At 47.3% G+C, this 27,226-nt stretch overlaps 1 protein-coding gene across 2 annotated transcripts in view; it reads right to left on the bottom strand.

The window, feature by feature from the left end:
- Positions 1-697: 697 nt before the first annotated feature.
- Wipf3 (WAS/WASL interacting protein family member 3) overlaps positions 698-27,226 on the bottom strand; it is a 44,487-nt gene continuing 17,958 nt past the window's right edge. The window contains exons 2-8 of one of the 2 annotated variants that reach the window (XM_036182411.1): positions 18,737-18,869; positions 18,135-18,269; positions 16,312-17,046; positions 13,113-13,235; positions 12,092-12,193; positions 3,765-3,841; positions 698-2,840 (exon numbers count right to left, since the gene is read on the bottom strand). In XM_036182411.1, the coding sequence (XP_036038304.1) occupies positions 2,817-2,840; positions 3,765-3,841; positions 12,092-12,193; positions 13,113-13,235; positions 16,312-17,046; positions 18,135-18,269; positions 18,737-18,869 (1,329 nt within the window). In that variant the 3' untranslated portion in view covers positions 698-2,816. The remainder of the gene's footprint in view (positions 2,841-3,764; positions 3,842-12,091; positions 12,194-13,112; positions 13,236-16,311; positions 17,047-18,134; positions 18,270-18,736; positions 18,870-27,226) is intronic. The other variant, XM_036182413.1, reaches the window with a different exon arrangement.

Below are 27,226 nucleotides of genomic sequence, written 5' to 3'. Positions count from 1 at the left end.
TGGTGATCACAGATGGGGTTTGCAGGGGAACAACCACAGACACTGCCACTTATTAAAGTTTATTGGACAAAGGAATGAGTCTCCAGCAGGAGACACCGAGAAATACAAAATACAGGTGGGACACTGGGGGAGTCACAGTCAGTCTGCAATGTGAGGGTAGGCAAGGGTGGCAGGGACTCCTTCACATGTGAGTTCACGGTCAAGGACCCAACCTGTACACTGCTGGTGGGGACCGGATGTACCCACTCAAACTTGGAGGGTTCAGTGATAGGTCTGGAGGAGAGCTGCTAGGCCAGATTCCTGAGAATGCTCCCTGCTTGCTGTTTTTGGTTTCCGCTTGTTCTTCCCCTCTGTCTTGAAATAGCTTTAAACATTATTTATTGGTTGTGTGTGTGTGTGTGTGTGTGGTGTGGTGTGTGTGTGTGTGTGTGTGCGCGCACGTGCATGTGAGTGAAGGCACATCTCTGCACATGCCAATGGAGGCCAAAGGCCAACAAGAAGTGTCTTTTTTGGTCTCTCTACCTTATTAGAGTTTCTTACTAAAACCGCAGCTCGCTAATTTAGAGAGGCTGGCTGGCCACTGATCTTCCTGGAATCAGCTGCCTCTACCTAACTCTCTACCTAACTCACATGACCTGGATTACAGACATTAACCCCCATGCCTGGCTTTTATGTAGGTCTCGGGGATATGAACACAGGTCCCCAGGCTTGGGCAGCAGGCAGTCTACTGACTGAGACATCTCCCCAGGCACTCTTGAAGTTTTCATTTCTGCCTCATCGCTGTAGAACATGACCATGTGAACAACTCACTGGGCAAGCAGCCTACTGCACAGGCGGGTCTGCCTTGCAGATGGCCCTCCTTCCAATTATTAAAGCATCTTATAATGATTAGTTCGCATGGCTCAGAGTAGAGGGGAGTGGAGCCTGACCTTTCTGCCAACTTTCAGAACCAACACAAGAAATTAGTAACATGGAAGCTTCATGGCCCTTCATATAGTTGTTACGGCAGCTTGAGTCATGTCCCAGAGAGGGGAACTTGACCCTGGTTCGGTTTCTACTATCTCGAATGGGAAAGCATAACACCAATGTAGGACGTTTGCTCCAAAAAGCAGTCAGGTATCTGCAGACATATGGCTGAACACTCTCCCTGTCCATCACCGCTGGATGACCTGGCCTGGGCTCATGGTGTTGTTGGTGTGAGTGCCTGAGCAGGGTGCTCCAAAGCACACCATTGCTCGCTGCCGCTCTCCCCCTTTGCAGCTATTCTGAGCACAGTGCGGGGATCCTGTTCCTTTGATTTCTTCCCTTCTCTGCTACAGCCTCCCCATTCCAGTTGATGGGAGCGTTTGGGACCTGACAAAAGGAAAAGCATACTTCTCTCCCTTGAGGCTCCGAGAAGGGTGTAAAGAGCTGCCTCAGCCTGGCTTGGCCCTCTGTCTGCTCAGGGCAGCCGAACTTGCTGCATATATTTACCTGCCGCCCCAGGTACATAGCACAAAGCAAGAGAACTGTCAGACATCCGTGCTTTTCACACACTTTTGGGCTGACAGGTGTTCTGGGATTCCTACCAATGGAATGCTTTGTTCTTTTGTATGTGTTTGTATATGGGTGCATATGTTCCTGTGTGGAGTGTGCATGTACATGTATGTGTGAGCCTGGAGAGTCCAGAGGCCAACTTTGGGTGTTGTGGCCTCAGGAGTTGCCACCTTGTATTTTGAGATAATGTCACTGTCTGGCACCTGGGGCTCCCTGATTAGCCTGGCTGGCCAGTGAGTCCCAGGGATCGGGTTGCCTCTGCTTCCCCAGCAATTGAATAACAGGTGTGTCCTGCCATATCCAGCTTTATGTGGGCGCTGGCAATTGAACTCAGATACCAACGGAGCTATTGCCCCAGCCTCGTTTTGTTCTTTTGTAAATGTATGTTGTATTTCTCATGTAAATCCTACACTCAAGGTGGAGTTTGGGGGAGGGAGACCTCTGAGGTAAAAATAAGCCTATCATAATCATGAGCTATGTACATTTGTAATCTGCAGGGGTGACAAGACATCAAAATCTCATAAAGCTGACTTTACCCTGGCTACCAGGATGGAGCTGGACACTTGGAGGGCCAGAAGGAAAGCAATGGAGCCTGGGCGCTAGGGCTGCTGTAAACAGTAAAAGCATTGGCTACTTGTAAAAGAATTCAGTTACAAAAGGGGCCCCTGTGGAAGGCATGTGAGGGGCCACGCCCACTCTAATCTTTGCATTGGGATATATTTACATTAGGCAGCAAAATGACATCCCTGTACTGATAGAAAGAAGTGAGACATGGCATCTTGCTCCCTGGAGGCTGTGTGGCACTGCGGGACCTGGGAACACACTGCTTCCTCTGAGCTGCATTGTTTATAAGGCATTATCTGGTTTGATTTTGCAGTTGGTGTGATGGGAGTCGTGCCAATAAGAAGCTGTTGTGGATATTTATGACTTTGGGACTGCTTGAAAACTAAGGATACTCTGAAAAATGTTTCAGAATCTAGGAAGGACCAGCCTGCAAGCATATTTGATAGTCACAGTGGACACTACAGGGTGGGATAGGGCTCCAGCTGTACAAGACAGACAAATGCCAAGATGCATATTTAAAAATATTAAAATATTACTCAAATAAAAGTTGACTAAAATGGTGCTTTAAAGTTCGTGCAAATCATTATTTACAATAAATAATGCTCCATTCAGAGCCTGCCTATCAAATGACTAGAGCTTGAGAATGGTAGAGTCTTGACGAGTTATCCTGGTGTCCATCTTTCAAGAACCCCAGGACCTTGGCTTCATCCATCTTCTCACCGGAGTGCCTTGAGAGATAACTGCAGAAACATGACAGAATATTACTGAAAAGGGGTCGCAAGACTCATTGCCCACTGCCAGGGCTGGGATCACAAATTTTCCTTGTAGGTGAAGTGGCCCCATCATGTACAAGGAGCTGGTTTTTTTGGGTTTTGTTTTGTTTTTGCCTCCCCACCCCCAGGGAGTGAGAATGGGAAGAGGGAACAGATGCCTGAAATTGATGGTATGTGGAGACCTGATACATTTATGGAAGCAAGCCTATACAATGCACTTGGCAGGAAGCTCTGGAAAAGCAAACAGCATGAAGAACAGTGTGAAGGCAGTAAAAGAAGGGAAAGGGACCAACCCTAACCCTAACTTAAACTGTGATTAAATTTTGGTCAAAGTCAATTATAATATTAATGCAAGAAAAGCCCCAAAGAACTGTCTAGTCTATAGGTGAGCAAGAACACTCGATCCTATGTTACAGATGTATGGGGGTTTCCCCAGGCTTCTCGAATGACCGGGCTCAGGAGGAATGAGACGGCTGCGTTCCCAGCGAGGGAAGATCTTCTGTAAGAGGCGCCGCCTTAGGGAAAGCCCCTTCCACACGGCCGGCCGAGTTCGAAGCTGTAGGTCTTTCATTCTGGCCCTTAACAAAGCTACAGCAAATGGCCTTCTCAAGGAAGGGGAGGCAGAGGGGAAGCGAAAGCCGTTGAGAAGAAATCCCTGTAGCGCTGTGGTTCTCAACCTTCCTAACGCTTCTGCCCTAAATACAGTTCCTCATGTTGTGGTGACCCCCAGCCACAAAGTTATTTTGTTACTACTTCATAACAGTAATTTTGCTGCTGCTATGAATGTTAATGTAAATATCTGACATGCAGGATATCTGATATGCTATCCCAAAGGGGTTGCGACCCACAGGTTGATAACCACTGCTGCAGAGCCTTCCAGGGAGGTGTTACCTGAGAATTTCTGTTTTTGATGTCATCGGAGCTCTGCCCAGCAGCCTCAGCTTGGAGCCAGGAACCAGGTGTGCGGCCTGAGAGAAACAAGAGTGATCTCACCATCTATTGGCCCAGGGCCTCTGGACCCTGTGGAGACACTTCTGCTAAACCAGCACTTAAAGGACCAGCAGACGATCCCCAGGCAACATGAGCCCAACCTGAAACCTTCCGCCTTCTGGCCCCGGATTGTGTGTTTCCATCCGTCTTCCATGTCACAGACCATGGGCTCAGGGAGCCACAAGTAGTGACGTGTGAGGAGGCCTTCCTGACTGGCATGTGCCCAGCCTCCGGGCATACATCTCCATCTGCCGCTGTGACAAGCCCAGTACTGTGCAGTACCATAGGCTGACATGATTCATGCTTCCATTCAGTGAAGCCCCAACAATATATTTTTACCTCTAAGATATCCTGGGCTTCAATATTGTACAAGTTGCACAGGATATAATGCCACAGTAAGAAATGAACAAATGTAGAAGATAATGGGGGGGGGACCCCAATACCTCTTAGTTTGCACATCCCACACTCAAGTCCAGCTTCTCATGCCAGTGGCACCACAGCAGAAAGTCTGATTATTTTTTTTAAAAGATGATTTGCTCAAGTTTTAAATCCACATCTCTAGGTGTTCTCAAATTTTCCCTTCAGTTGGCGGTTCTGAACCTCATCTCCTGGTCTTTTTCTTCAAGGTGTTTGGCTGGAAGTCCCTGTCACCTGTTCCTTGTCCTGCCTCTGTCCAGGACTAGGGATTCCACAGCCACATATCCAAGTGTGTCCTAAAATCTGGGATTCTGAGCTACTTAAACAGCAACATGGTTACTGAGGACAGTCTCTGACAAATGGTTCTAGGTGCTGGGAGCTTTAGGACGACATTATGTTTCAGCAAGCAGCTGCTTGAATGTTTCTGAAGATGATTTGGGGTGAAATTGTATGGAAAGAAAAACCTGGGTTTTAAAAATCCATCAAAAACATAATAAGCAATTTTCCCTCTTGTGTGGTAGAGTTGCCATTTAAAAAAACTCTCCAACACTTTTGAAGTTTTCTACAGTGTGCACATTTGGCACTGTAAGAGTCTTACAGGATAAAGGCCAACTTTCAGTGAACTATCACAAAATGCTCTGAAACCCACAAAACACTAATCAAGGTTTAAACCAACAACTGTACTTGTTCAAGAATAAAGTTGTTTTGGAGCAAATAACAGAGAATGTTAGCTTCTCAGCTAGTTTGAGTTAAAAGTACCAAGACGCTGACATAGCCCTGATGTACTTACACGTGGGAGGGCAGCCTTGCAGACTGTGGTCCTTAGCTTTACAAATGGCCTGTCTGCTACAGAAAAACCTCTCAGAGATTTCCTGATCCAGCCTTCACTAACATTTTGGTTAGCTTGGTCTCCCTGGTGGTTCTGTCCTCATACTGTGGGACACTTACCACATCTTTCAGCTCTACTCACTCAGCGCCTGTGACAGCCTTACCCAAGCCTGGGCATACTGGTAACTACCACAAAGGACTCTAGACATCACCTCCGGAAACATCTGCCCCCATCTGAAAACCACTGGCTAGTAACATAGACGTCATGGGTGGGCAGTTCCCACAAGCTTCCACAGCTGCTCAGAGCAGGGAGGCTGGAGGAAAATTAGCTTCTCCATGGAAATGGAGGGCAAACTCCACATCTGGCTGCAAGAAAAACTTCACTGCTGTTGGGAGTGAGTGGCTGGGACGTCCTTGGGGGGGGGGGAGGTCAGGATGCTTTGAATTGACAGAGAATCTTAGAGGGATTTTCCCTTATGAGATACCACTCGACTCTCTGGGGCCACTCTGTAAACAGTCCTTCCCACCGCTGTTTCTGCACAGATGGGCATTTTGGATTCAGTGGAATGGCAGTGTGCCCACTTCTGCTTCTTCAGTTCATAATATGAAATGTATTTCACCCTTCTTCCCCAGCGCATGTCCCTGTTGTACTGAGAGCCAAACATACTGCCACCTCCTGACTTGCCAACACAGCTATGGATACAAAGGCCCTGGGACCATGGGGTTAAAGGTTATCTGTGCTTGGACCAAAAGCCTCTGGTGCTTCTGGCCTTACTCTTTGTCATGTGTAAACCAATGTGCATTGTTGTCTCTTTCTAAGCAAGGCCATACTTTCATACTATGAGTAAAATCTAGTTATAGGCAACTGGAGGATGGCCAGGTAGGGCTTGGGCAAGGAGGCAGAAAGGCTTTACAGACTGGGATGGCCAGTAAGGCAGAGTCTAGTAGATGTGCTAACACCAGCCTCGGAGAGCAATCCCCATGAACTGTTAAATGTATTTGGGGAAGGTAGCTCCTATAAAGATCAGATCTGTCAGTCATGGGCTAGCATTGGCTAAGCCTTGCAGGAAAGTGAAGAGGTGGCACCATGAGGGGCAAAGAGCACGGGATGTGGAGCGCAGAACCTGGGCACTAGCCTATTTTTTGCAACCAGGTAGGGACATAGACCAGCCATTTTCTTTACTATTGCCTTGATTTCTTAGCTGTATATGGAGAAATTGGGCCGCATGGCTTCAAACAGTCTTCTCAAGTGGAAGGCTCTCAACTTTCCACATTGCCCACCTGGTTTTTCTCACCTTCCCCAGCTGTTACTGGTATAAAAGGGACCAGATCCCCTCAACAGAAGTCAGCTCACTTGGCCCTGACCTGGGTTGGTCTCCTGGCCCCCATTTCCTCCTGTGCAGGTCCATGGACCAGAATTGGGCTAACCCTATTTTCTCTCTCTATCACTTTCAACTTAAAATTAGTTGTAAAGACCAGATGGCAACACACATTTATTATAAAAATCTGGACAGAATAGTAAAGAAAAAGAATGAAAACCACACAGCAATTCCCCGCATCTCACATTTTTCTATACTTCTAGTCTCAAGTCCTCCTTTACTACATAATACGTAAATCAATACATTTTTTGGAAAAAGGTTTTATGTTCGTTTTTGTACAGTGTTGCTTGGGCTGTTTTTACTGACATGGTAGCATCACCAAATATTCAATACACTGTTTTAATGGTCACAAGAGTTCTAGTATGTGACTCTGCTGTAATTAATTTAATCCCATTCATGGAACTTGGTGCTATTTCCAAAAATTTCACTCTGTAGGTAGTTAGCAATGTATATGTGATGGGATTTTTTTTTTTTTCAACCAACCATTATTTACAGAGTATGTGGTTGGCCCCATTCTGGGAGGTAGAAGAGACAGAAGACAAAGATGACTAATATCTTTGATGGGACAACAGAACATGGAGGAGCAGTCTGGGTGCAGGGGAATGAGGCTGTTGGGAGGAAGGGGTGCCGGGCTACTCTTAACACCATTGTAGACGGGATGTGGTGACATGGAAATCCAGGAGTGGCCATGACGGAGTATCTGCCATGCCTAAGGGGGCAGAAAGTCTGAGAGGAGAGAACAGGAGAGGAACTCTAGATAGAGTTGGGGGAGCCAAGGGGCTGAGGGAGGTGAGACAATTGCAAAGGCAGAGCAGCATCTTTGTTGTCTCACAGGAGTAAGGCATACCCAGAAAAGACAGCATCGTGGGACAAGCAATAGATGGCCAGTTCAGTAAGGCTGTGGGCAACAGCATTATCAAGAATGGTAAGGGTCATACCCCATTGTTACCACAAAGGTGGAACTAGATATGGCCAGTGGCCATGTGTTTTTCCTACTGAGTATCACACTCTTGGGACATCCAGTCTTTTGAGTTTAGTAAAATGAACCTCTTGGTGATGTTAAACTTCTGGCAATGTGGTAAGGAAGTTCTGTAGCTCGTGGAAATAGTTGGGTAATTGTATCATGAGTAGCCTCTAAAATTGGAGCAGACAACAGTGAGCCATCATACTGCACTCACTGGAGTGGCTATAAAATTAAATAAATTAAAAACTGAAGATAGAGCTGCCTTTAATCCCAGCACTCGGGAGGCAGAGGCAATTGGATCTCTGTGAGTTCGAGGCCAGCCTGGTATACAAAGCGAGTTCCAGGAAAGGCGCAAAGCTACCCAGAGAAACCCTGTCTCAGAAAACCAAAAAAAAAAAAAAAAAAAAAAAAACCCAAAAAACAAACAAACAAACAAAACTGAAGATAGTGTCAGTGAGGATGTGGAAAAACTGAGAGCACTGTGTGCATGCTGTTGGTGAAGATGAAAAATGATTGACTGCTATAGAACACAGTATGGTGGCTCCTCAAACAATTAAAAGCAGAATTTCCTTATGACCTGACATTCTCCTTTAGATATATATGGAAATCAATTGAAAGCAGAGTCATGAAGAGACCTCTGAACACTCATGTGCATAGTAGTAGTATTCTCAATTGCTAAAATATGGAAGCAATTCAAATGTCTAACAATGGACAAATGGATAAATGAAATGTGATGCATAATATATTCAGACACATATGTGTCTATCTGCAAGACTATTGAAGGCCATTCTGACTAAGATGGGTGAACCTTGGGACATTCTGCTAAGTGAAAAAAGCCAGCCACAAAAATCAAATAGCAGATGCTCCTACCTCCATCAGCTATTCACAATGCTCAAATCATAGAGAAAATAAGTCAAGTGGTGGTTGTCAGGGACTCGGGCAGGAAGAAGCTTGGAGTTGTTATTTAATGTGTGTGGAGTTTTGGTTCTGCAAGGTGAGAATCATTCTGAAGTTTGGTTGCATAGCAATGTGATTACACTGAAGAGGCCAACACTTAAACTTGGTTTAGATGGGGTCTTTCATGTTTCATTTTTCTCACAATTGGAAATTTTTTTAAAAAGGAGAAGTCGGGGTGTGAGCACAGTCCCATTTGAAATCAGCCACTTTCCCACTAAACTGACAGTGATGGACGTGATTAACTGGGAACATGGGAATAAGATGTCATGTGTGCTTTCTCCTCTCCCATCCTCCACCACAGGGTGAGGTACTCACTGATCGACATCTTTCTAGTGGGTGAGAACCTCAGCAAGTATTTGCTGACATAACGATGACCTTTCTTCCTAATGTAATGACAATAAGCATTGTGACATAAGAATTTTTCCTAAAAAAAATATGTCCCACCCCCGCTTGAGTACATGTTAGTAAAATAAAACTCAGTTAGGGACACTGCATGTGTGGGAACGTGACAGTCAGTCCTAACCTGATCCTATGCTTTTGCCTGCCCAGAAATGAACTGCTCTATCCTAGTCAGCAGAGTGCTCAGACCTGAGTAACAATTTATACAGGTTCCCCTTGGGTGACTAAAGAAAATTAATATGGAGCCAGGCATCCCTTAAGGGCTGTTGACCTTTTGCTCTGGAATGCCTGGGAGATCCTAGTGGCTTGCAGGTGAGAGGAGAATAGGACAATGGGCTGGGAGGTTTCAAGAGCTTATCACTATGGCAAAGGGATGGAATGGTCTTTTTATTACTATATAGTAGGAAAGTAAGAAACAGTTAAGGGGAGCAAAACAGTTTTCTTAACCAGCGGTGGATTCCATGGAGAGTTGTAATGCATTCCTTTCTGATGGCCGCCTTTGAAACCTACCTTGACCCCCCCTTCCACACGGCAGCATGCTGTTTGGCCCTAAGGCTGCCATCCCTCTGCTAGCAGTAAGAATGAGTTCATTCATCCATGTTTGAATTGAGCCCAAGTCTTTGGTTTCTCCCACTAGATTTGGATGCCACAGCATGTGAATTCATGAATGTAATGTGTAACCATCACCACTAGCTAGCCACAGAATATTTTCGTCACCCTAGAAGGAAACCCCAGACTCATCAGCCATCACTCCTCACTTCATCTCTGTGCTCTTGCTCATTTTTTTGACATTTCATAGAAGTGGAATGTGGTCTTGGGATGAGACGCTGAGCACAGTGTTTTCAAGTGAATCCAGGTTGTATGTCTCAGTAGTGACTCCTTTTTTTCCCCTTGACTCTTTTTTGTAGTTGAACCGTATCCTGCTGTGTGGCTATTCCAAACTGTTGATCAGTTCATTAGCTGTTTATGACTCGATTATTATCAATTATTTGGCTATAGACATTTACATCCATGTTTTTATTTGAATTCTTTGGTGTCTAACCAATGAGAAGAATTGATGGGCCATGCTGCAATTTGGATCTGGAATGTCTCCAAAGGTCCAGATGCTAAAGGCTTTGGGGTTCTATCGGGAGGTGGGGGAGCCATTAAGAGGCAGGTCCTAGGAGGTCTTAAGTCACTGGAGGACTTGCCCTTGAAAGATTGGCACCTGAGCCATACCCGGTCTTTCTTTAAGAATAAGAGCTCACGTCTTCATTCATCTGATACCTGTGCACACTTCACAAGGTACTCTGCAGGGCAAGACAACAGCTGCCATTTACTGACATTCACTGGCTTGAGTCCTATGCCACCCAAGCCAGGCACATTGGTCCTTCACATGCGGCTTTCTCCTTTTGACTTTGGGTCTCTAACTTCTGCCAACATGCCCATGCCCTACCTGGCTCCCTCACTGGTACAACTCCAAACCTCACGCCTGAGGTGACCGAGGTGTTCTGTAAAAAGTCATCACCACTCTTATGCATTAAGAAAATTTTCCGCCAGGCAGGGGTGGCACACGCCTGTAATCCCAGCACTCAGGAGGCAGAGGCAGGCGGATCTCTGTGAGTTAGAGGCCAGCCTGGTCTACAGAGCTAGTCCAGGACAGGCTCCAAAGCTACAGAGAAATCCTGTTTTGAAAAACAAAAACAAAAAACAAACAAACAAACAAACAAACAACCCACAAAGATTTATCTGGAAGCAAGCCTGTAGGGCATTTTCTTCATTAGTTATTGGTGGGAGAGGGACCAGCCCTGTGTGTGGTGCTATTCCTAAACTGGTGGTCCTGGGTACTATAACAAAGCAGGCCAAGCAAAGTATGGAAACAAACTAGTAAGCAGCATCCCTCCATGACCCGAATCAGCTCCTGCCTCCAGGTTCCTGCCCTGCCTGAGTTCCTGCCCAGACTTCTTCCATGATGGACAGCTTCCTGGAAGTGTAAATGAAAGAAACCCTTTTTTCCCAAGTTGATTTTGGTCATGAGGTTCCATCACAGCAATAGAAACTCCAACTAAGACACCCATCCACTTCAGAGTGTGGGGTGAGCCTGGGCACCTGGCTCCTCACTGTGGCCTCTGATGTTCACAGTGTGCCTGCGGCCACCTGCCAGTTCATGTGCATGCTGCCTGAGAAGGAACGCTAGGTGGACACAGCACCCACTTTCACCCACAGCTGGTTTTCACTTTCCGGCAGAACCTTGAGAAGGCTCGGCTTCTGGAGCCTTTACATTTCTCTTTTCTTACTCTTATCCAGAGGGTACACCAGGCCCCTCTGTCTAGAGTGGGGTCTCACAGGCATCAGAGAGAGTTGTGCCCATGTGGATGCTGAGATGCCAACAACTTCTCTGTATTGGGCACAGCAGACACAGAGCTGAGTCCCATTGTAGGGACATTGCCAGGTCCTCTGCAGGGACAGGTCCACTGAGTCTGCTGCTCCTGGACCCTGGTTTTGGGCTAGCCTTGAACATGTAATTTTCCTTTTGAGTTCACAGATGAGTGACTCTGACCCCAATTTGGTGGTGGGATAAGGACACACATGTAGCTGCTTCTGCCCTCTCCTACCTTCTGCTGTACTGAATGACCCAGGACTGCACAGGAACTGCACAGGACTGCTCAGTAGCTGCAGAATCCCTTTGAGGTCACCTCTCTAACCCTCAGTTTTCTCTGGCCTTCCTGCTGTTTTGGCCCCGAGAGGCATCCGTTCAGCCTCCTTTTGGAGCCTGCCTATACAACGAAATTAGGAGGAAGAGCCCCTGGGCTATGAGGTTCTACTTCAGATGTGCACTGGAGATGCCTGGCAGCTCACAGCAGCTCTGACTTCTGGGTTTCACTCTTGAGTACATGCAGCCTTGCCTCCAGGAGTTTAAAAGGCTGGTCATTGTTCTGTGTCGGCAAGGTTGAGAACCATTGGCCCCTGGACACTTTCCATTTCATGGTTTGCCAGAATCTGACGGGGTTCTTTCCCAGTTATTAAACCTAAGAGCCCATGTCCCATTTCTCTGTTTGGGTGTCACGTCTCCCAGCTGAAGGCCCTGGGGAGGGAAGGATGCACACCTCATTCTAGCACTTCCTAAGGGATGCCAGTGAACTCTGGAGTTCCAGAGACACCTCTGAGTGAACCATTGGGCATCAGGACCAATACGCCTCCTTAAGCTTGTGGAAGTCTGCACAGTACAGTGTCCTTACTAGGGGACAGTAAAGTGACAGTGCTCTCTGCAGGTGCTTTGTGCTGTGGAGGGTCTTGGTACTTACTTCTGGGGACCTTGCTGGGGTATATCTTCTGACATGGTTTGAATTCATCTGGAGGGGGAAAGTCTTCCATGGAGTGGAACGTGAATTTAGACTCGAAGTCATCTGCACATGTGAGAAATACGGGAATTGGAGTTTACTCAGATTACTGCTGTGACCCAAGTGTGACTGTGTTCAGAGGCACGCAGGTCATGCTGACTGAATACCCTGCTGGCGGCTCGCCCGCTCTGTGCAAGGGGCTTGGTGGCAGGGTTATTTCTCCAAGCGTCTACCTGCTTTTCAAGTATTCCTGGCTGGACAATTGTATGCAGCGGAGGCAAAGTGAAGTCATCCCCCATCCACATGCCTAAGATCCTCCGCCCACCTAAGGGAGCCCTGAAGAAACAGAAAGAGGATCTAGTTGGGAGGAAAACCCTAGCAAAGGTCCTGGGATTAGGATCCAACAAGAGTGCTGCTGAATTCCCCAAGAAAGGCTTTGAGAAGGAGACATGTCAGCTTGGCTGTGTCCAGTGTGAGGCCTGGCTTCCCAAGTAAATGGGTTCTGCCCTGAGGCTCTGGCGAGGAGGGAAGGGGCCCTGGCCCCTTTCTGATGTGATAGTAGCTGAGCACACAGAAGGGATGTGGAGTTTTTGAGGACCCCAAAAGGCTTTCTTACAATCTCTTGTTTTAGTTTTCCTCCTGCCTGGCAAGATGTCCACTTATTCCCTCCCCTTATCCAAGCAACTCTGGTCTTTTTAACTGCTCTCCACAGATGGGTTTAGTGCTGGATGTCTTCCTTCTATTAATCTGAGTCACAGGGCTACAGAGTGGGTCCTAGACCTGTCCAAAAGACATGGAGGGAAGTCCCTATTTCACAGATGCTAAAGGCTAATCTGTATTCTCTGATCATTGCTCACTGAGAAACAGATACTGTCTTGACAGCATGGGGAACTGGTCAATTGTGCGCCCCCCCCGTGGGTGGGCAGGGAAACCTTTGCCCTGTCTTAGGAGGGCAGGAAGCCTGCTGTGCAGATGGAGTCCTTACCAATCACGTGCTGGCTTCCATTCCGCAGCTGGCCTCCAGGCTGCTGGCTTTTGCTGGAAAGCTCGGTGGTGGGCGATCTTGCAGGTGGAGCTGGAGGTGGGTTTAGCTTCCCTCCACTGGTTCCTGAACAGAGAAGAGGGCGGCCATTCTTACACAGAAGTGGGATGGTAGATTTTAACTTTAGGTGAGGGGTTCAGTGGTTAGCCCCTGCAATGGTATGTGATAAGTAGGAGGGCAGCAGCTGGAGTCAACCTGGTTGGGGCTGAATCACAGTTTGCTTAACTGGCACCAGTCACATACCTTCTTTGTACCTCAGTTTTCTCATCTATACAATGCAAATAATATCAGTCACATATCTTTGCCCCTTAGTTTCCTCATTCACACAATGGGAATAATACCAGCAAACATTTTCTGGAGTGGTTGACAGGATTAAATGGGTGAAAATGCATGATACAGTAAGTGTGCCAACCTTAGCTGCCACTATACTGTCAATGATGTGATAAACCTCATGGTCCGATGTTGTAAAATGTTAGTTAAAGACATGTTACATTCTTTTACGCTGTGGAATATTTGTTTAATGATGCAAAAATGTGTTACATTCCTTTATGTTGCATTTGTTTAACTCTGTGAAGCTGTGTTACTTTGCCTGCCTAAAACACTTGATTGGCCTAATAAAGAGCTGAACGGCCAATAGCTAGGCAGGAGAGAGAAACAGGTGAGGCTGCCAGGCAGAGGGAATAAATTGGAGAGGAGAAAAGGGGAGGAGTGAGAAAAGGAGAAGGAGAGGAGGACACCAGAGGCCAGGCACACAACCAGCCACAGAGTGAGAAGGAAAGAAAGGAATATGGAATAGAGAAAGGAAAAAGTCCAGAGGCAAAAGGTTGATGAGATAATTTAAGTTAAGAAAAGCTGACTAGAACTAAGCCAAGCTCAGGCTGGGCACTCATAAGTAAGACTAAGTCTCCATGTATTTATTTGGGAGCTGGGTGGCAGTCCCCCAAGAGTAAAAATATTCAACAACAGTCATCTGCCTTAGCCCCAGAAAAGGACCCACTGTAGAGCAATAGGAACTGAAAAGGGCATCCTAAGGACAAGGGCCCAGTGAGGTCAGAAAGAGAACCTTCAGAGGGGTGGTCCTGTCCTGGGTTCTCTCCCCCACCAGCTCTCTCATGCTACAAACCTTGGTTCTCCTTCCAGCCTGGGTAAAACTTTCTTGCCTGCCAAGGCCCGATTCACACCACTCTCTTTTCTCATGCCTTCCTGGTCACGGTGGTGAGAGTCTCTCTCCTTCACAGTGCTTTGCGGCTGCCTCATGCAGTGACTCTAACCCACATCCTGGTGCCTGAGCACAAGCGTCCCACTACTACCCATTTCCTCAGTGAACCTGCCATGTTCTTGCTGCTTGCAATACCACTGCCCCAGAATTCCCTGTGTTGGTGGATTACAAACAGCCTCTTCTGTCACACACACACACCCCAACTGGACTGAAGCAGGAGTACCCTCATTCTGTAGATATCCAAAGACAGATAGACAAAGGCCTGATAAGTGCCTGCATTGGCCAGGAGGCTTGAGTCTGGATCAAGCAGCAGAGTGCCAGGCGAAGTGCTCACCAGCTGCACCTTCCTGTCTCTGGCATACCCTCAGGGCTTCCAACCTTCCTCAACCCCAGCCTCCTTCCTCAACCCCAGCCTCCTCCTAAACCCCAGCCTCCTCCCCCTCCCTTCCTGCTTTCCCTGCTGTAGGTACCTGAGGGGTCCACTAGGGACACACTAGCATTCCCCTTGCAAGCCTGCTGAAGGAGGTGGAGGAAAAGGCTCTGATGCTTTATTGGATGGGAAGCTGCCCATAAGGGACTAGGAAGTAAGTCATATACCACAAGCCTAGCCATATGCAGACCCCCATTTAGCAACCTCATGTGAAATGTGGCATTATTTAGAAAACACCGCTTAACTAGCATCCCTTACACAGGAGTGGATGGGGAAACCTAAGCTTTGAATTCAGTACAGATCCCCAAATACCTTTGAGAAACTTTCTGCACATATGCCTGTATATTTGCATGTAGTGTGCAGACATGTGTGATGTGCATGTGCATGTGGTATATGTGTCTACAGTATGTGACTACATGTATATGTGGTATGTATATGTGTGTGGAGCATGTACATATATATGTATATATGTATGTATTATAATATATATATATATATATATATATATATATATATATATGGTATGTGGAGTGTGTGTGTGTATATATATTGTGGAGTGTGTGTGTGTGTATATATATATATATATTCTGCATTGTGTGTGTATATGATGGGCCTGGGTGTGTGCATATGTGTATGTGGTATAAGCAGTGTGTGTGTGAGATGGACTTGCATATGTGAGTGGGGTGTATACCAGTGTCCCTGTGTAAACAGATGTATGCTGATGTGTGTTCATCAGCCTGTTCATGTGCTGAGTGTTTCTGCATGCATGTCTGCATGTGTGGGTATGTGCTCACACTGTCTCTGCTGCACACAGCCCTTGGTGCATGCGCGTGCTCTCTCCTCTACAGTGTTTGCTTCATTCACAATCCTCTGCTTTCTGCGAAGGAATTAGTTTTGCTTTGGCTCAGTACACAAGCCTGTTTTCTTGAGTCCGCTGGGGAATCTGCCAGAGTGCAGACTGCGTTCCAGGGGGTGGGCTGTCAGTGCAGCTGGAGGGCAGACAGGCGTCACTCACTCCGTCACTCGCTCGGGCAACTGAACCAGGGATCTAGTTCTGGAAAGCGGCTGCATCCCACTCAGGGAGGAGGTCCAGAGCCAGGCTGACCGAAGGATAAACACTACTTCTGTAGCCTTCACTGCTGCCAGAGCCAGAGCAGTGTCAAGTACCCTACCGACCGCGAGAGACAAAAACCGTCCTCCTGCCACTCTGTTTTACAGACAAGAAAGCACAGAGAGGCTAAGTGGTTCCCTCATGACACACAGCTAGCAACCAAGAGGATCAAGGCCAGAATCTCTCTGGTACCTTCTGCGGGATCCAAGACAGGGCTCCCAGCCTCCCTCACCAGGGCTCCCAGCCTCCTCACCAGTGGCTCCCACCTCTAAACAAACAGTACGATCCCACAGAAGGGCCAGGCTTGAGTGTTCTGGTGGAAATCGGGTGAGCCCTGCCAAGATGCCCACGTGGCTCAGTGGAGCCTTGAAGGCTGCTTTACCTGGGCCTCGCCGCTTCTTCTGTAGGATGACCTGAGAGCCAGGAGCACCCGGAGGAGTGGGCAAGGCCTTTTGTGTCTGGAAGCTTGGGGACTTGGGGGGCAGCGGGGGAGGAGTCTCGCAGCCGCTGTTGTTCGAGCCTGGCAAAGGGGGCGTGGGCACAGCGGCCCTGGGGGAGCAAGAGGTGGGGAGCGGTGGTGGAGGCGGCGGTGGTGGTGGTGGTGGTGGTGGAGGGGCTGGAGGCTCCCGCACCTCCTGTGCGGGGCTGCTGGGCTCTGTGTGGAGCCCTGGGTACCCACAGGGTGGGAGGAGAGGGAGCGGGGGCGGGATGGGCGGCAGGTGCAGTGGGGCTAGTTGGGGCCTAACTGCTTTGTCACTGAGCACTGCAGCTGGGGGCAGCGGGGGTGGGGGTGGGATCACGGGTAGAGGGGGAGGTGTGCAGGGTACAGGGGGTGGTACCCCAGAGGGATTCCCCTTGGTTGGAGGGACAGGGTGGGACACCAATGGGGCTTTGATTGGGGAGGCTGGGGGCAAGGGTGGGGGTGGGGGTGGGGGTGGAGTGGGAGGCGGTGGAGCAGGCACATTGGGGCGAGGAGGGGCCGGCCTGGCAGAGCTGTGTGCCTCTGAGGCATTGCCCAGCCTGGGAGATGCAGGGGCCGGAAGGGGGCCACTGATGGCTTTGGTGGGGAGCCGAGGAGAAGGCGCTCGGGAGCCAGGGCCCTGCCCTGTCTTTCCACCTGGAAGCAAAACACATTCTAGGTTAGACCAGCAACATGGGAAGGAAAAAAGTGAGTGAGTGGGCAGCATGCAGGACTCACAAGCCTGATGTCCCTGCAGCTGCACACTAAACTATGCAGGTCCGTTGTGAGGCTGTCCATGCAGCAGCCACAAGGTGTGTCTGGGCAGGAGCTGTCCTCCTCCAAGGCAATAAGAAGCAAAACACCCTTTTCTACCCCTCACAGCAACACTATGTTCGCCCAATTTTTAACAGGATGATCTTGAAAATACAGAATGCCCACTGAAGCATAAATTATTGCTGCAGGCTATGGCCCCCTTATGGCTTCAGTGACTGGATCAGGCCCTCCTGTGCCGACTTGGAGTGATTATGCAGGTGTTCTGGCAAGAGGTAAAGTCCACTTCCTGTCCCTGCGGGGCTTGTCTGTTACTGTGACCTAGAGGACAGAGCAGGAAGTAACACTTGCTAGACTTCTAAGTTTTCTCCTGACCAGCCCAGGACAGTCTCAAGAGATCATGCACATCTTGCTTTTCTCTTGAGACCCAACATGGCAACAAGCCCTAGACAGCTTGCTGCAGATGTGCAGTTCATACAGCTCCAAGGACAATCAGTCCAGTTGTTCCAGCTGATGCCCCAGAGATAGGGGAAGTAATCCACCTCTTCAACTTGCAGCTGTTTGCAGATGCTAAGGGAGCCTAGCTGAGACCACCCCACTTTACTAATAAACAGATTATGCCTATACTTTTACATTTGGGTCCACAGCAGTGTCTAACTGATACAGTGATGGAGATTCATTACAGCTCACCACAAAGCTTGTGGACCCACAGCATTAGCATGTCTATTATGAATGGAACTCTGTCTAACATGATACCTTTGTTAAACAAGTCATTCTTCAATTATGATGATGTCATTTAAATAGATGAGATTTCTAAAAGATTCCCAGAGAATAGTTCCGTGCTTTGGGAACTTCCAGAATTAAAGGTCTCAAACACACAAATTCATACTCTACAACTATTTATGAACCACATGTCCTACCTGTCGAGAGCATAAAGGAAGACCACCAGGCCACCAGGATGGACCCTTCCTTACCTGTCACATCCCTCTGGCCTGCTGGTCTCAACACAGGGAAGCCACCAGCAAAGAGATCTCCCAGGGCAGGGGGTGTGTTCCCTCCTCGGGCATTGCTGCCAGTCCTTCCTCCATCTTTGTTGGTTCCCTTTGAACCTGAAGGGAAGAGGTGTGATTTGGACATCAGGAGTGGCTGAGCAGGCCATTCTCATTCTTTGCACTCAGCATGTTCCCCACGCCTAAGCCTGCCGGCTACCCTCTCTAGTCTAGTCCTAGCAAAGTGCTGGCCATGTGTGGCTCAAATTAGAAAACTCAACTTGGCATTGAAAAGTCTAGGCCCCCTTCACCTTGCAAAAGCCTAGGCTTAATTCACTCAGATATGTTAACTTCTCAGCCAAAGTATTGGCCAGAGATTCAAACAGGAAGTTTCCCTTGTCGGAGGAAGTATGTCACTGGAGGGGGGGATTTGAGAGTTTAAAGATTCTAGCCATTTCCAGTCTGCTCCCTATTTCTACTTTGTGGTTCAAGATCTAAGCTCCCAGCTTCAGGTTCCATCTGCCATGCCTGAGATCTCTCCACCCTGCCCTGGGCTCCCAGCAGGCTCTGCTGAGCTGCTCACTTACTTTCAATTTGTGGGGCACTGCGGTCATTGATCTGGGTGACTTTTCGAAGACGTGTTCCTTGCTGGATGTCGGCCAACAGCGCACTCCGACCTTTCAAATCTGTCTTCCTTAAGCTGGGTGCATCTGTACTAATCTGCAAGGGAATTGGGATTTGATTGTCATTGGACATAGCATTTGCAGAGAAACAAAATGCCCCGTCAGCTGCACGTCTCTCCTACGGGAGTTCTGCCTTTTCTGCCCCATTCCCAAGGTCAAGCACACACATATCATTTTCTACAATCTCAGGTCATGCCCACACCTCTGTCCCTGGGACAGTCTATCCCACTGCCGATCTTGAGCATAAGGTCCTGGTGCTTTCAAGGAGCCTCTTCACACACCTGGGATTCCATTTTTGTATCTCACATCTCACAGATCTGCTCACAGATTCAGAATGAACCTATTGTGGACCACTGTGTTTCTTTGCTGAAGCAGATTCAGGCTCTGGGAGCTGGTTTTGTGGGAGGTATGGTGACTTGCTATGGTGACCTTTATATTATCTTGTAGTACAGGGGAGAACTAGGAAGTTCAGAGGAAATGGGGCCCCCAAGGGTTGGAGAATTAGGAAGATAAGGAGTCGGAGGTCACAGTGTATTTTAGTGACTATGTACTCCATTTACTGGGTGGGTGGATGATTGAGTGAGCCAGTGAATGACTGAATTGGATCTAGTAGGTGTAAGACACTGTGTGAACTCTCCCAGGGATACACTTGTGCCCGGTACACAATTATGTACCACAAGGAGTTAAATCTGCTACATCGCAGAGCGCAGCTGAGCATCCACTGACTGTCACAGAGAGGAGGACCACAGAGTGACCAGAAAGGACCATGTGGACCAAGTAAATCAGGCTTCCAGGAAGATGTGAAGCCTCACACAGTTCCTGACAGGGGACTGGGCTTTGAAAATCCTTGTTCTAGTCGGCAAAGTGGGGCGACATAATATTCTGAAACTGTCCCTTACATTCTGAGGGTTTGCTGGACCTCACAGCTGAGTCACTAGTCACGTCCTGAGGTCACTGCTATCCTACTGGGTACTCCGCCTGTTTGCTTAACCTGCCTGTAAGAGAACACCGTAACAAGCAACCTCACCTGACTTAAGTTTCCCATGTAATCGGTGTTTACAGCCTAAGCTGAGGCGTACCCCTAATTTTAAGTTAACATATATACATGCATACATTACTCCTGACCCATGAGTAATGCATGCATACATGCCTGTATGTATGTTATAGTAATAAATGCTGAAAACAGCAAATAGGTTGAAAGCAACTTTATACACTAAACATCTGCCATAAGTGGTGGAAGCAACCTATGGACATTGCTTGATAGCATTTGTTTGTTTGTTAGCTGAGTCAGTTGGAGTTAAGTCAAGTGTTATCTGTCATAAAACCCTGTTAAAGATTTCTGTAAGGTATCTCCAGTTCCTTCCTGTGTGATACTTTTTTTTTTTTTTTTGTTTTTCGAGACAGGGTTTCTCTGTGTAGCTTTGTGCCTTTCCTGGAACTCACTTGGTAGCCCAGGCTGGCCTCAAACTCACAGAGATCCTCCTGGCTCTGCCTCCTGAGTGCTGGGATTAAAGGCGTGCACCACCACTGCCCAGTGCTGTGTGATACTTTTGTGCTGTTCAATAAATACAGAACAAAAGTCCCTCATTAGGGACACTGGCACACACACGCACACACACACACACACACACACACACACATACACACACACATATGGACAGCTTCATAAGACTGAGGCAGGCACAGATTCAGGATGCTACAACAGACGGATTACAGACAAGAGAGAGACAGAAGATTCAGTGAGAGATGTGGAGAATTCAAACTCCAGCTTGCTCTTGGTTAAATTATTCCAAGATTTTTCCTTAATTTGACACTGACACATATTGTGATTCAGAGTTCACAACTAACGCATCTGATCTGACACAGAAGAGAAGAGATTAGATCCCCTGACAGAAATTCCTGGGCTGTGCAGTGCCAGAGATGACAACAGAAGCCACTATGTTCTGGGCTAAAAGTACGGAGTCCACATTTCCACCAGTGCCTATGGTGCTGGTTAGACCCTTAACAGGCTTTGAAAGGCACAAACTCTGAAGTCTGTTCTTGTTGCCTGGATACACACTTTGTGAATCCTTACGAGAGGCTCATGGATGATGGTCAGTGACGCAGCTGTGGACTATGGGCCCCAGTTCTAAGTCATTCAGTACATCTAGACATAGCTCAATGCACTGAGGACACGTGTACAGCAGAGTTATTTCTTATACAACATGGTTTTGAAACATTCGGTATAAGCCATTAAAATCAAAGCCATTTAAAACAGAGTAAAAGCATCAGGATCCTGGTCAAGATGGATAAAAGTGTTCCTGTAAATTTGACATTACAGGCTCAGGTATGCAGTATGGCTAGGGATATGGGACAAAGAGTGTTCTGCAATTCTGAGTACAGGCAAACAGCAATGGATGTCCTATTCAACGCTGGTCTCGGGGAACGGGGAGGTTTATAATCTTCTGTTTGAGAAGTACTCATGTTGGTGAGCAGTCCCTATTCCTCACCTCTCCTTGGAGAAGTGCCACTCATCCACTTCAGACTTGGTTATTTAATTTAATTTTATGTGTATGGGTGTTTTGCCTGTATGTATGTATGTATGTATGTATGTATGTATGTATGTATGTATGTATACCACGTGCTTGCCTGGTGCCCTCAGAGGTCAGAAAAGGGTGCTATATGTCCTGGAAATGGAGTTACAAAGGATTGTGACCAACCACATGGGTGCTGGGAATCAAACCAAGGTCCTCTGGAAGATCAGCCTGCTAAACCATCTCTCTCTGGCCCTTGGGTTTCTTTTACTGCCTAAAGACGTGCCTCCTCTCTGATTTGCCCATGGCGGATGTTTCAGGTGAGGGCCATGAAGAGTGACACATTGAAGTCATGATTTGAATTTAGTATGTATTTGGCATGTGCTTCAGAACATGGCTGGTGATTTTTACGTGGCAGATCAGCAAATGAAGGTGTCCTCCAGCACATTCCTAATATTCCTTTTCTCTCGACTCTCTCCTGCTCCTGGGTTTGCCCTGGCAATTTCCCACTAGAGGGCTCTCCTGTACCTGCCATTCATAAGGCACCTGCCAACCTTCTCTCTGTGAGCCAGGCCAGGGAAGAATTGCTAACTTCTGCTTTAAAAAAAAAAAAAAAAAGCCATATATATTTAGACTTAGTGGGTTTAGACAAAAAGACACACTCATTCACATGTTGAAGATCATATTACACAGACAGTCATTTCTACTCACACTACAAAATTTGTCAACCTTCCAACTATAATGGTTTTAAAAAAATCTACAACCCTAAGAATCCCTGTTACCATGGTTACAGGATAATGAAGCAGGAGGAAAATTCCTAAATATCCACTGGGTGTTTCACTCTCTGCCAATCCTTGCTATTGGTAACTTTACTAAAATCGTAAGCACAGAGAAGAAGCAACCCTGGCCACTTTCCCCACAGAAAACAAGCTCCCAAATTGTCTCAAACACCCACAAGGACATCACTGAAAAGGCCACTCTTGTTCCTTTCTGTTAACAATGTGATTGAGAGCAAAAATCCATCAGAGTCCACACAAAGCCTTGGTCCACTCACTCTGCTACCATGAGCTTCAAAGGAAGCCGTCCAGGAACCTAGAGAGAACTGAAACCACAGAAAAGATAGATACACGAGCCTGTCTCTTTGATAAAGGGGCTGAAAGCCAGGGGCCAACCAATATGAAGATTAGAAATACCAGAATCAAAGGACAGCAACACAGAGCCGAGGGGAGAAGTGAGATGAGCAGGCGGCTGCTGTGATGTGGATGGATTGTAAAAGCCTTCTGTGTCCCTTTCCTGTTCCAATAAACGAACCAGCAGGGCCTCCATTGTTATTTGGGGAAGGGGAGGGACAGTCTAGATCAATACCTCAAAACATGCGTCCTCAGCTGCACCTTCTCGCTTCCCTTTGCCATTCTGGCCTCTGTGTAACACGGGCTTCTGTGAAGAAGGTTGACACAAACTTTGCTGGTTCCCTCACCTCTCATCAGAGAAGCGGCTTTTCTAAAAGTAGGAATTTCTGTCTTTATTTTATTATGTATATGCCTGCAGGTCTGTGCACCAAGTATGTGCCTAGAGCCAGAGGAAGCCAGAAGAGGGTGTCATATCCTCTGGATCTGGAGTTACAGAGGGCTGTGAGTGGTTATATAGGTGCTGGGAACTGAATCCAGGTCCGCCGGAGGAGTGAGTAACCAGGACTCTTAACCATTGAGCAATCTCGATGGCCATCTCTTCAGCCCGATAAGCTTCTTTTAGCAGTTGAGGGAAGTTACCAGACGGAACAACAAGAGACTTGACGGTTATGATAAACAGAGCTAGTGGTGGCTCTGGTTACCAGCAGAAAAGTCACCGGGCCACGGCCACGACTACCAGAGTTACAAAGAGCTTTATTAGAAAGAAGTGGGGGATAGGAGGGAGGAGAGCCAGGCCTGGAGAGAAAGAAAGATGGCGGGAGCAGAGCAGAGAGCACACAGTGAGGGTGGAGGTCTGTGTCTGGGGTTTTAAGGTGGTACATAGTCGCCAGCACCCGCTGATGATGTAAGACGCAAGACCCCAAGTTGCACATGTGCAGGAGTGAGGGCAGGATCCTAACAAGACTGAAGTGCAGAGAATCATGATCCGTAGTAGAGTTCTCCATCCTAAACGGGACATCCACATCACACTCTGTGCTCCCAGATTGGAAAGACGGCAAGAGCATAGCTCCCAGAGGAATGAGGCCAAACTGTCTTCCAGGCCTGGCGGGCTGTTGTACTCATGAGCTTTAACGGAGGGGGGTTGGGATGCTATACAAACTTTTTCAAGATCAGTCTGGTCAATATCCTGGTATGCCTGGGGGCGGGGACAGTGCTCACAAAGCCCAACTCCTAGTTGAGAAGCTACAGGTAGTCAATGGCTACCAGAGGAAGTCAGGTTTCGCAGCAGTGGGGGTAGGTCCCAAGCTATAACAGACAGTCCTACACTCATCTGCATTTGGGTTACGCTAATTGGACACAATAGGTCTGTTTATAACTTTATCTATCTATCTATCTATCTATCTATCTATCTATCTATCTATCTATCTATCTATCCATCCATCCATCCATCCATCCATCCACCCACCCACCCATTCACCCACCCATCCATCCATCCATTTATCTATCTATGATCACCTATCTTTTTATGAAGGGTAAAGGGACCTAAAACTGGAAGGAAGATGAGGGTGGACAAATCTGGGAAAAGCTGGGTAGTGAGGGATGGTTTTGATAAAAATATAATGTGTTCATGGATGAAGGAGACAAAAAGTATCACTGCTTGACCCAGATCAAGCCAGCTATTTCTTTCAAAGATTATCTAAACCCAATCATTTTATTTACTGTTTTTTTTTAAGCTAGTGTAAAAGTGATGCGTTAAATTAAGGTATGTTCATACATAGTTTGTTCTTACTCACCCCCTCTCCTATTTCTCTTCCCCGCCCTCCTGACCCCCTCTTGCTGGCTCCCCCATACCCACAGCCTTCTTTTTGCTTTCAGGCCACAAGGATTTCATTAATGTCTTTCTCTTTTTCCTCTTCTTCCTCCCTTAAAGTCTCTACCTACTTCTGGCGAACTCCTCAGGAGTTTCACGACCCGCCCTCACATGCACATGCAAATTGAAATCTAGGTTCTGCCTCTGAAAGAAAGCTCCCCCGTATTTGTGTTTGCAGTCTGCCCACCCGCCTCAACACAAGCATTCCATTCCATTCACTCTCTGCAGATGTCAGATTTCAGACCTTTTCTTTACGGCTGTTAAGCTGAAAAGGAGTGCACATGACCCCAGCCCCCCACCCCACTCCCACCCCGGCTTCCCCAGCATCCTCAGACTTGTGGGCAGACAGGTCTCAGCAGCCCCAGTAATTCATTGCCAAGGCTGGATTGCTAGGACAGCTAGAATAGCACTGCCTCACACCTGCTGCTGTCCTTTTTGTCTAGAAGAACACAGGGAACTTTGCATCCAGGAGAGAGACTGAAATATCCTCAGGGGGGGAGAAAGAAACCATTCTCCCCCATCAGGCCTGACACAATGTTCTCTGTACTTCAAATGGTGCCTAAGTCATGCTGTTCAAGAACGAGGCGTTTTGCCCTCACACAGTTTAATGTTTCATTTTTAGAATTCCAAATTGCAATTCGAATTCATGAACAGAATCAATGGACTGTCTAACCCCCGTGTAAGCCTGATAGCCACACTAAGGCAGCATGGACACATGCGCACCAGAGTACTGGTATGCTTCTCACTTGAAGATACAGGATGAGCAGCCCCTTTGCTGGGGCTGCAGGACACAGGTAAGGCCCAGCTGGTTTCTTACCCGGTAAAAGGTTATCCTACGCAGTGGTACAACTCCGAGGACTAAATGGGGCTTCTTTCCCTGCCCTATTCCAGGCAGCCACTCCTTCACAGACTCCTGCTTTGTCCTCCTTGGGCTGTGTCATGAAGCAAGCTCTCATGCTCGCTGCCCTGCCCTCCTCCACACAGCAGCCAGCGTGACCTTTACAAGGGGCATGCAGTGTACCATGCCACTCTCCTCCATAAAATTCTTTTCTGTCTCCTCGTGGCTTTTGGGGATTCAGCTCAAGTCCACTGTAGCACAAGGTCCTTAGGAACCAGCCCCAGTTTTCCATTTCACCAAGGAGCTCACCTCCAGCCCCTGACCGGAGCTGTCTTTTTGATCTTTTTATACTTGTCTTTTGGCAAGGAGCGTCAGGATCCTGGAAGGCGGAAGCGGAGTTCTGTGTTCCTACCTTCAACAGGGCATCTGCTGTCCAGATCATGTCACTTTACTCCTAATCTGCAATGGCTTTCCATCGCACGCAGAATAAAACACTCATGTCCCTGCCTGGGCTCCCATGTTTACCTATAAGCAGCAGCATTCCTAGATGAGGTCACAAAGCACATTAGTTTAGTAACTGAGGGGTTTCTCTCTTTACCCTCAAGTCCTGTGAACTATTTATGAGTTCATTCATCAGTGAAAATAGCCATATATCTTTGTCTGAAATCCAGTCTCTTTACATGCCTCATGTCCTCTTGAACTTGTGGCCCTGGGGTATTTGGACTGCTGCCTCTGTCTGTACATGCCTCAAATTTTTCTCTCCCCAAAGTTACTTATTGCTGCTCTTTCTATCCCCAACATGTATCTTCCTACTTTTCAAATAATTTCCTACTGAAGGAACTCAGAATTCATTATGGAATTAAAATTCTCAAGATACTCTCAATATTAAGTTCAGAAACTATGTCTCTCCTGCTACCAGAGAATGCAGCTCTTTTTTTTTTTTTTTTTTTTTTTTTCTGCCTATATAGCTGTACGCATTTCTGTAACTATCTCTGTATAACTCGGGGCCTTGATCCTGATTCTGCAGACCTCGGCCTGTCTGTTTTCAGAAAGCATGCAGGTGTGGAAGAAAGCTTCTGGCCTCCGAGGTTATTTTAGCACTCTGATTCCCCACAGTGTCCTCTCACTTACATACATTCTGTGGTGCTTTGACTAAGAATGGCCTCCACAGACTCATATAGCTGAATGCTTAGTCACCAGGGAGTGACACTCTGAAAGAATTAGAAGGATTAGGAGGTGTGGCCTTGTTGGAGGAGGTGTGTCACTTGGGGTAGGCTTTGAGGTTTCCAAACCCTATTCGAGGCCCTGGTTCTCTCTGCCTCTCTGTCTACAGATCAGGATGTAGCTCTCAGCTACCCCTCCAATGCCTGCCTACCTGCATGCCCACAATGATGATAACGGACTAAATCTCTGCAACTGTAAACAAGCCCCAATTAAATGCTTTTATTTAAAATAAGAGTTTCTTGGGTCGTGATATCTCTTCACAGCAATAGAACAGTGGCTAATACACATCTCTAGATTGTTCTGCCCCTAAAAGGGCAAATTCAAGTTGAAAACACTCTCTTTTTCAATGATGCCAATATTCCTGGGATTTAAGAGTAAAATTTAAATTATGGGAAATTTTGATTTAAAAACTGACGTTGGATCTGGATGAATAATTTAATGAATATTAAGAGAACCAAATTTCCCTGGGCTAAGAGTCGAAAGTAAGGCAGGTGTAGCTAACGAACAATCCGTGCTTTGAACAGCACCTCTAAGGTGGGCAATGTTTCTTATCTCACCTTTCTTTAAGACAAAAAGTATGTCAGTGCCAAACCAGCTCTCGCCTCAAAGAAAAGAAGAGTTTATTCTGAAGCCAAATATTAGTGGCCATGGATCTAGAACACAGTGCAGGTCACCCCAAATGCCACATCCCAAAGTGGCATCAGTTCCAAGATGTTCTTATAACAGCAGAACAAAGAAAACCATAAGTCAGGGCAACTTTCAAAGACATGGATGGGGACATCAGTCAGTTACAGCAGAGTGGGAAGTCTCAGCTGCAGG

The sequence above is a fragment of the Onychomys torridus genome, chromosome 3 (assembly GCF_903995425.1).
Source record: "Onychomys torridus chromosome 3, mOncTor1.1, whole genome shotgun sequence".
NCBI lineage: Eukaryota > Metazoa > Chordata > Mammalia > Rodentia > Cricetidae > Onychomys > Onychomys torridus.
Note: the sequence above shows the minus strand (reverse complement) of the source record. Positions and strands in the feature narration are given on the sequence as shown.